Source organism: Elephas maximus, chromosome 7 (genome assembly GCF_024166365.1).
Source record: "Elephas maximus indicus isolate mEleMax1 chromosome 7, mEleMax1 primary haplotype, whole genome shotgun sequence".
Taxonomy (NCBI): Eukaryota; Metazoa; Chordata; class Mammalia; order Proboscidea; family Elephantidae; genus Elephas; species Elephas maximus.
The window spans coordinates 6,671,798-6,681,844 of NC_064825.1; the positions used below are offsets into that span (position 1 = coordinate 6,671,798).

Below are 10,047 nucleotides of genomic sequence, written 5' to 3' on the forward strand. Positions count from 1 at the left end.
TAATATCTTCTTCCTTTGAATTATTTTATTCATTCCACAAAATGCTAGGCACTGTTGAGTGATAAAAAGTATTGTATCCTGCTGTATAAAATACACAGAAGGATGTTTTCCTGACGATAAGGAAACAAATCCTGGCTCAGCCTTCTTTAACTTCCCGCTCTGTGGTATTGCTGCCTGTATCACTCCACACAGAGCGGAAAACTTCAAAAGATCCCGGTAATCTTCAGAAAGAGGTACAAAATTCTAAATGCACAATGGTAGAAATAGGAGAACAGGGAGGAGGAAGCGGCAAATCCCCTACGTGGGACCCAATGCACTTTCACAGAACGGAAACTCATTGCAATGGCAGAAAGATTGCTGAAAAAAACAGAGATAGACTCTTAAAAAACACTTTTGAGTTCAGTACCAGCAGATTCCATGATTTCCAGATCCTCAGACTGTCTGGCAGCTGTATGCACCACTAAACAGTGAACACTCATAGCACTTCCTGGCTCACTGACAGATTTGGGGCACCGAGTGGGGCTTTGTCTGCTTACAATGTTTCTTGGCCTCATTTCCCTGGCAAGTATCACAACAACCTATCTCTGAGTAGCTATTTGACCTATTAAAATCGTTGCTGTTGCTAGGTGCGGTGGGGTCAATTCCGACCCACAGCGACCCTGTATACAACAAAACACTGCACGGTCCTGTGCCATCCTCACAACCGTGGTTATGCTCGAGCCCATTGTAGTAGCCACTGTGTCATTCCGTCACATGGAGGGTCTTCTTTTTCCCTGACCCTCCACTTTATCAAGCACGGTGTCCTTCTCCAAGGACTGATCCCTCCTGATAACATGTCCAAAGTATGTGAGACATAGTCTCGCCATCCTTGCTTCTGAGGAGCATTCTGGCTGTACTTCTTCCAAGACAGACTTGTTCATTCCTTTGGTAGTCCACGGTATATTTAATATTTCTTGCCAATGCCACAATTCAAAGGCGTCAATTCCTCTTCAGTCTTCCTTACTCACTGTCCAGCTTTCACAACCATATAAGGCGATTGGACCACCAGTAAAAGTCTCTCTCCCTAAATTCTCTCCTCTTTTGAATCTGTCCTCACATTACAGTTAAGTCATCTGATTCACAGGATCAGTTTCATTATGCCACACTTCTCTTATGAAGTATCCATATCTCCTCTTTCCTCATAGAATAAAGTCCAAATTTAGTCTGGCAATAAAGGACTCTACAATCTGGCCACAACCTTCCTTTCATCTTTTGTCTCTCTGCTTTTCTATCATTTCTTCCTTCCTTTTCTATTCATTTAATTTACATGACATTTTCTCACAATCTAGTATGAGTAAGGCCCTGTGAAGGTATGCCCTTAAAAAACTTATAATCATATATAATTTCATTAATTTAACAAACATTTATAAGGACCAATATATCAAATACTGTGCTACGGACTGAGAATATGAAGTAACAAGATTCAGTCTCTGCTCTCTAGCAGTATTCCCCTTTGTGAACTCTGATTCCAGTAAAGTGATTTTCTAACATACTATGAGTTTTTGTTCCTCTGTGCCTTTGAACAAACTTTTCTCTGAAATACCCTCCCTCTTTACTTTTCAAAAATTCAATTCAAAATCAACCTCTCTAACTCCCTTGGCTAAAATGCATTCTAGCAACTCCCACAGCTCATACTGCAATCTGTTGGCCTTATCTTTCACATTAATAATACATGCTTGGAAAAAATAACTCAAGAACATTACTTATTGATGATGGAGTAGACTCAGTAGTTATTTTGTATTTAGAATACTAAAGGACTCTGTAAGGTAAATGAATGACTCAAAATCCACTAACATTAACTCATTTAGTATTAAAAATTTTCATTTTTTATAGTTACTTTATTGACCTCCAGCCTATCCTGTGCCATCAGTGTATATCTCTAAAACAATAATCTTTTCTACTTAATATCCAATTTTTTGGTAAATATTATTTTATTTTACTGTTGTCATCCTTTTTTTGTATGGGTATTTGTTATACAGTTTATATATGCCTTAATAACACTTTAATGAAATGAGATTTTATTTTACTTCAGGCAGCAGCAAGGTAAACATGCTTTCTACCTGAGGAATGCCAAATTCCCTGTGGTACTATTTGCAAGTGGGTCCAAATTTGTGATTGTTTATATTGGCAAAACACACATAAAATAAATTGGATTTTCTATATGATTGAAAAATAGGTGCTGTGATTTAAAAATAATCTGATTAATAAAGTTATTCCATGTATTTATATAGCATATTGAAAGTTTTCAATAAGATAGTTGTAGTACCTAACATGAAAGGGGGAACTTTTTTAGCTAGATTGGTATTAGAGATCCTGTAATCCAAATTAAATTTCTGAATTATAATAGGACTGAAGTGACTTGCCAAGGTTGTCTTGTTGTTTAAGCCAATTTCTACTTCTGGACCACTAACCTTCATTCCATACCATACTCTGCTAAGGCTTCTGAATATAATCAATTAACTGCACACATTGATATGGTTAATGCGTAAAAAAGTCAACTCATACAAGGTTCTGGTTAATAATTTCTGGTTTTTATTTTATTTCTTTTAGTACAAGAAAATAATTTTAAATGCAAAATTTTTGTCAGGCATACATAATAACTAAGAGTGAAGATAATCAAATTATATTAAGTAGCAACAGCACACAGTTATAGTTTACTACATATTGAAAAAACAGACAAATTATCTTTAAGGTTTTAATTTTTTTAAATAATACGACCATTAAAAAAAGAACAAAACATTTTAAAACAATCTCCAAAGCTATCTGCTACTTTAAAAAATACTATAAATAAAAAAGTACAATACTGTTAAGCTTTATCAAATTAACTCATTAAGTCCCTTTTATAAGAAAGGGTAGGAGTTTTAAGAAAAATGAAAGAATCTACATATGTTTTTATAAAATGTCTCAAATATTCCACCCTCAAAACAAAACAACATACTTCATATTAATGTTCGGTTTAAAGATTCTTTTAAATCTAGAAAAGAAATTCAAGGAATGTCCCCTTCTATGTTTAAGGAATACATTTTCTTTTAAAACTAGAGAGATTTCAAAGCATAAATATTATTTTTTCATTACAATAATAATGGGATACATAGCTTAAATTCTCAGCTTATTTTAAAGACACAACTTTATCTGTGCAGTGTGTTTGCAATCACCATAAACCTCTGTCTCAGGAGCTCTCTCTTTTGTATTAGGAAGTTTTCAATAGTATTGGCTTCTTTGAAGAGTCCATCTAGCTCATCAATGTAAGATGCATCTACGGCTGCTCTCTCACTAATGAGAAAAAAAGTTTTACATTAAACTAAAAAGTTACAATGCCTAAACACATCATCAGAGTGATGTTCTTTACTATGTTACCAATTTAATTTAAATGGCTTTGTGCACCAAAAATTTATTCACTCTTCAGTAAAAGTGAAGTTGGTCCCACAAATATTCTTGACTGCTTAATATATCTCCCCACACAGCAGAAAGCATGTCCTATACATTATAACTCTAATATTAAACTATATTCTTTTAAAAGCCACACAAACTATTACTCAAATACAGTGACTGCCCAGTGGTTTCTAAAACTGCCTTATAAAACATAATGATCTCAGGTCAATTAAATATTTAAATTCCAACTTCAAATATCTAGATAAATACAAATATGTAAAATAAATATTTGTCTTTAATATTGCCCTATTATCATTAATTTCAGCCAAACTGTATTTTTCTCAAAGAAGTTTTTACATAAAATTTAACATGTAATGTCATCTAATTAGAGATCATTATGTATCCAGGCCGGTATTACTTCTGGCAATAGGTAAACAAAGGCTATTTAGTGGAAAAGTTGGGTGTATTGCCTGAAAATAACTAACTAATCTATTACAAGAAACTGAGGTAGAATTAAAAAATTCCAAAATTATAATTACTGAATAGGTTTTTCAGCCACTAAACTAAACTTCCTATTATGGAGTTTCCAAAAAAACCTTCTAAGGAAGGGACTCAAGAAAATATACTATAAGTACTTGCCTTAAGATCTTTGCATATGTAGACAGCATTAGATTAATTTCCTTGCTCATATCTGTTAAAAAAAAAAAAAACCTTCTACATTATAAAATCAATGTGGTGTTCTTTTACAGAGAAATATAAGCATTTTATACATCACCATTCAAATCTTTCTCCAGGGCTTCATCTTTATAAAACAGTCCAGAGCTTTCAGAGAAAGATGAATCTGATTTTCCAAGAGAGGACAGCTGTGGACTATCTGGCATTTGAGGCTAATGGAAGAAAGCAAGGAAAACAAGTATATACTCAATAAGATCTTGAGGACATACCCAAACCAAACCAAACCCACTGCCATCAAGTTGATTCCAACTCATAGCAACTCAGTAGGACACAGCAGAACTGCCCCACTGGGTTTCCAAGGCTGTAAATCTTTACGGAAGCAGACTGCCACATCTTTCTCCCTCGGAGCAGCTGGTGGGTTCAAACTGCCAACCTTTTGCTTAGCAGCCAACCGCTTTAACCACTGTGCCACCAAGTCTCCTTGAGGACATATAAACTCTATTTTTTTAAAAAGCAATTAAACATTTTTCAGAAAAAAAGCAAACATGCCAGAAATTATATACTTTTGTGCCCTAATAAGTCATTTTGAAATGTTATTATCAAGGAAACTTTTAAGCCAAGAAGCACCTTGCTCAACCTACTAAATTTTATTTTGGTTTTAAATTAGACTTTTCATACGGTTTTAATCCCCCAATGAAAAAGCTTCCTGTATTTTGAACCAGTTGATGTTTCCATAGCAATATATAAAATAGCAAAGCTGTCACTTGGACAATGCTTACCAAATTTTCAAGACAATATAATATTCAAGAGAGCAAATAATGACCCAAGCCAAACAAATCAGTTGGTGGGGATAGTAGTGAAGAGGGAGAGGGTACAGTGAGTCCCCTTCTTTAAAAACACCAGTAACTATTGTGCCCTAGGTATCTGATCATAGCAAAATAACTATTTTAAGTCCTATATATCGTAAAAGCATAAAATTTGTCTCTGTATGACAACCACAAAGAAATTTCCCAATAGTTCTTGGAGGCCTATCTTTAGAAAAGAGCTGTTGGAGTCAACATAGAGACCACTGGGACAAATCTAGCTCTGGGCCTATGACAACATTAAATTGCATTTATCAACAGAACTTTCTTAAATGGAAGAACTTTGAGAGGTATATAAAATAGAATAAAAAGATTAAGTAAGGCTCCAGGGTCATTTTACCTCCAACTCTCTTGGTCTCTTGCAACTTCTAGTATCAGGTTTCACAAGGTGGCTTGCCATCATATTCTGGAGGTATAAGCTGCAAAATTTACAACAATGCCAAAATTCGCTTCAAACTCTATGCTACACAGCTCTCTTGAAACTTTCCCTTTGTTTCCACTCCTACTGCCACTGTTTTACTTTAGGCTCTCATCTGCCACCTAAACTATTCGATTTCTCCCTTCTCTACTTCATCCTACCAACTGCTGTTTGGGTGATCTTTTCAAAACTCTGATTCCTGCATTCCCTTAACTCGAAATCCTTCCTTTGAATATCCATTGCCTCCAGAATATGTTCAAATTTCATAGCATGGCAGCCAAGGTCTTAAATCACCTGGTGCCAATCTACCAGTCCCATCATTTCCAGCTACTCCTCTTTATGCACTCAGCCAAACTAGCTTCTTCAGCACTTTTGCCTTGTTTCGGGGTTGGCTCATTTAGGATTCTTTTATCTTCACAAAATCTTAATGTTGGAGTAGATCTTAGAGTTCATCTAATTCAATCTCTTTTTTTACAAATGAAAAAACAGGGACAGGGATGGTTGACCAAGTTCAAACAAGTGAAACTGGGCCACACCAGAACCAAGATCTCCTCACTCTTCTAGATTATTTCCACTGTCCTACTTTACCTTCATATAGCATTAAATTTTAAGTTACTTTCCCATAAATTCTGAAGGTTTTTTCCCTAGGTGTCTGAAAGATTAAGTCTAAAGAAAAATTGTTGAGAATATAAAATGTGTTCTACATCTTAGAGATGAGGAGCCCTGTCTATATTCAAGTCATCGATTTACTTTGTTCTTCGAAAAACTTTGCTGACCTGGATAACCGTAATCAATCTGTTTGATTATTAAGACAGACAGCAACAACAAACTATAAAGATTTTTGTTTAGTAAATCCCATATAGTGCCTCTACATTCCTGTCAGTACCTTTATAACTTTAATATACTACACATGTACAGCAGGGTTGACTTTGCCTTGGAAAGCTGGAAAATGTTTCAAAGAAGGCAACATGAGGGTTGTTCTCCTTTCCCTTTCCCGTTTTCTTTTCTACACTTTTGCTCTACTTTCACAAATAATAGAATGTGCACATGTGTCAAATTAAAACTTTCTAGCTAATTCTTTGTTTCTGTAAAAGTAGACTAATTTTTCTGTCATAACTTAAACCAAAAAAAAACCAAACCCGTTGTCGTCGAGTCAATTCCAACTCATAGCAACCCTATAGGACAGTGTAGAACTGCCCCATAGGGTTTCCAAGGAGCGGCTGGTGGATTCGAACAGCAGACCTTTTTGGTCAGCAGCACAAATCTTAACCACTGTGCCACCAGGGCTCTGTCATAACTTAAGTCCCCAGTTTATCTGAATCCAGGCCTGGTCAAGAGTCTAGTACTCATTCTGTGACAAATAATCATTCACAGCAACAAGCCCAAACTATGCAATCTAAGGCGTTGGTGACAAGTCATAACCAAGCACTACCCCCTTTGCCTTACACAACTCTTTTCTTTCACGTTTCTTTTTCTCAACGCCACCGCGGCCCCTCAGGCCATTTCACCTAACTTTTTCTCCTTCCTGCCCCCCCCAGAACCTACCCCCTTTTTGCCCTACTTGTGCTTAGCCCCCCACAATAGACCCCGAGAGGAAGCATCCGCCCTCTCACTGCCTCATAGTCATACTCTCACCGGCGTTCATCCCTCTAGTCCCACCCCAAAACCACTCCACCCAGCGTCGGGACCTTCCCAGTCAGCGAAAGCGCGGGAACGAGGGTGGCGCGCGCGCGAGTGTGAAGAATCCGCAGGCGGCGCTCAGCGCGCGGCGCTCCCGGCGGTCAGCGCGCGAGCCACGTGACGGGGCCGCGCCCCCCCCGACTGGCGCGCGAGCCCTCCCGGGTCTGGCCTGCGGCCCTTCGCGATCGTACGGGAAAGCGGCCTTCTTCTACTTACCTCTTTTTCTGTTTTTTCTTTCCTCCCCGGGAATCTCTGTGAAAAATCTCTCCCCGCCTCTGAACGTATGTGGTTGGTGGGGAAGGGAAAAAGTTGTAACTGGCCTCTCAAGAAAGAAGAGCTGCCACAGCAAGGCCTGGGTGTGCCCAGCTGCCTGGAATCTCAGTAAAACCAAACCAAACCCACCGCCCTCCAGTCGATTCGAACTCATAGCGACTCTGAGGGACAGAGTAGAACTGCCCCACAGGGTTTCCAAGGCTCGTAATTTGTAGGGAAGCAGACTGCCACGTCTTTTCTCTGATGGAGTGGCTGATCGGTTCCAACCGCAGACCTTTGGGGTAGCAGCCGAGCGCTTAACCACTGTGCCACCAGGGCTAAAATACTACACCCATTCCCTCTTTTCCATTGAAAGTTATATCCTGTTTTAAATAATTTGCCTGAAAAAAGGGTTTAAACCTGAGTTGCCCTGATGCACAAACAAGGCTCCTAAATCCAGAGTCTCTTTTTCTTCTTTTCTGTGGTGCAAACAAACTTTTAGAATCATACTCATTTAGAAAATTCCTTTCTTGATGCATCAGTTAATTTAGTAAACTTAATTAGCTTTTTAAAAATGCTCTAACACTCGTGCCTCACATACTTGTAGTTTAGCCTCATTTGGTGCATTAATGTGGAGACTTTGACCTGCGATTTCAAAGGCAGACGCATTTTAAACTTATACCTAGTTGGTCATGGGAGAAAAAAATTGAAAGAGCATTATCATCTCATAAAACAAAGGTCAATAACACTCCTCCATAAATTTCAAGTACACAATCTTAAACCTTATCAAGTTATATTAACATGTATACATTATTAATGTTTTCTTCCCTTTTTTGTATTTAAATGTTAGTTGTTATCAAGGCTTGGAAGTACTGTGTGTATATGTATGCATATATACATATATTTGCTGTCTGTGAAAATGCCAATTATATTAGTTTAACTTGATTTGCTAAAATTGTGAAATACAGTTCTAAAATATTAAAAGAAAAAAATGTTGAGAACCTAGAATAGGTTCTACATCTTTGAGTCAATTTATGTTTGTTTTTTGGGCATCAATTTATGTTCAAGTCGTCCATTTATTTTGTTTATTTTTTGAGAAACTACGCTGACCTAGATAACTATAGTAAAGCTGTTTGATTATGGTGAAGTTAATGGCACAGTTTGTAACAGTATCAATCACTGTCAATCTGTGTTGAAATTTTCACCACCTGTGGTAAAATGAAGGAAAAAGTAGTAAGTTTTCCATAAAGCTAAGTGCATTCACTTTAAAGGACTGTCCTTTATTTTGATACTGTGTCTTTCCTAATTCTTGTGGTATTGAAGTGTCCTTTCATGAAACAAAAATAAAAAGATTTTTGAATTTTTGAATGTCCTTATTGGTGAAATATAAAGCTGCCTACTCAGTGATAATCTCTTCTTCATTATTATCATTATTGTTGCTATTATTTTAACAATCCATTAAATCCAAATGGCTGGGAAATACTGATCTAATTCCTCACCCAGCCTTTACATTTATATCTAGACAGGTGGTTATCCATCTGGTTCTTAAAATATTTCCAGGAAAAAATGATTCCGCCTAATATATAAATGCTTTAATCAAATTAGGAGAACATCATGGACATTTATTTTATTTTTTAACTAGCTCATCTCCACTGTATAAGTTAGAGAAAAAAATGGATGAAAAGTAAGTAAGCCTGAGTTGTGGGGGGAGGTAGTTATAGTTGTCTAGTGCTTTAAAATATGCAAAAGGTTCTCATTGAATCTTCTCAAACAAGCCTATTAAGTAGACAGGCACTAGAAAAAGTTTGTCCCAAAACTAAAAAATAGATAAATTGTGCATTCTACATCTTTAAAACTGGAAAAAAAAAATCACTAGCAATGGGCTATTAAAAATTAGAGCTTTTTTGGTGCTGTTTGATCCCATCTCATGTTTTCATGTTAATTGGCCCTATTGGACACTACAGTTGAAGGATGAAACCTTGTTTTTTCAGTCACATACGTATTCTTATCATACACTTTAAATGTCATAGATATTTTTTTTTTCTTCTGATAGTCACCACACCAAGTTCCTCAGACCATCCTTCTACAGACTTCCTTTGTAATCACTGTTACGGACATGATGTTTTTATCACCTTATGAAATGAAAGCCGTCTTACCTTGCTCAGAACCAAACGAAAAGAAATAGCTGCTTATGGAAGCAATTTGTTTTGTAACTCCAGAACCTCTCTGTTTTCATACTGTCTTTGAACTGGCCAAAAAACCAAAAGCAACAACAAAAAATCACCTTGTTAATTCTTTTGCTAGCAAGTTAATACTATTGGCATATATTCAAGGAAAAAATGTCTACAAAATTTTGTTTCTTTTAATCACTTTCAAAGTTGGGATATTTACACTCTGCTCTTTAAAAGTTATTTTAGGTGCTCTGATTACATTGTAAGAATTAACTCCAATAGGATTGATTATTTCACACTGTTAGATATGAATTAACACAATCCGGGGAAGTTTTGTGCCGAAGAGTGTGTGATCAGAAAGTCCAAAAGCAGAAAGAGAGATATTAATGTGTGAAAATCAGGTGCTTGGAATGACCAAGCAGATGCTTTTTTAAAGTTCTTGGATATCCTCTGAAAGAGGTACGGGCTGCGGAGGGTCTAGAAACTGAACGTTTACAGAAGAGATGATTTCATTAAAATAGTGAGTTTGCATTAAAAGAAATAACCAGTATTCTCTGACACTTTATTTCAAGTTCTA

The 10,047-nt window shown here is 36.6% G+C and overlaps 1 protein-coding gene across 3 annotated transcripts; it reads right to left on the reverse strand.

Moving 5' to 3' along the window:
• Positions 1-2,948: 2,948 nt before the first annotated feature.
• Positions 2,949-7,129, reverse strand: TEX12 (testis expressed 12). 3 transcript variants are annotated; one of them, XM_049889312.1, is made up of 6 exons: positions 7,003-7,015; positions 6,254-6,309; positions 5,290-5,368; positions 4,187-4,298; positions 4,051-4,102; positions 2,949-3,312 (listed from the first exon to the last, which is right to left on the reverse strand). In XM_049889312.1, the coding sequence occupies exons 3-6, from the start codon at positions 5,350-5,352 to the stop codon at positions 3,168-3,170; spliced, it is 372 nt and encodes a 123-aa protein (XP_049745269.1). In that variant the 5' UTR covers positions 5,353-5,368; positions 6,254-6,309; positions 7,003-7,015; the 3' UTR covers positions 2,949-3,167. The 3 variants fall into 3 exon arrangements, with proteins under 3 accessions (XP_049745269.1, XP_049745266.1, XP_049745268.1); XM_049889309.1 differs by lacking the exons at positions 6,254-6,309; positions 7,003-7,015 and adding an exon at positions 7,056-7,129; XM_049889311.1 differs by lacking the exon at positions 6,254-6,309 and having other exon boundaries at positions 7,003-7,090.
• Between the last annotated feature and the right edge of the window lie 2,918 nt (positions 7,130-10,047).

What these genes read in the sequence shown, in the direction of transcription:
- TEX12 (XM_049889309.1), bottom strand. Translation starts at nt 5,352, where the DNA reads ATGATGGCAAGCCACCTTGTGAAACCTGATACTAGAAGTTGCAAGAGA. An exon ending in AGAGACCAAGAGAGTTGGAG is followed by an intron (nt 4,299 to 5,289) that starts GTAAAATGACCC and finishes TTCTTCCATTAG; the next exon opens with CCTCAAATGCCAGATAGTCC. An exon ending in ACATATGCAAAGATCTTAAG is followed by an intron (nt 3,313 to 4,050) that starts GCAAGTACTTAT and finishes TTTTCTCATTAG; the next exon opens with TGAGAGAGCAGCCGTAGATG.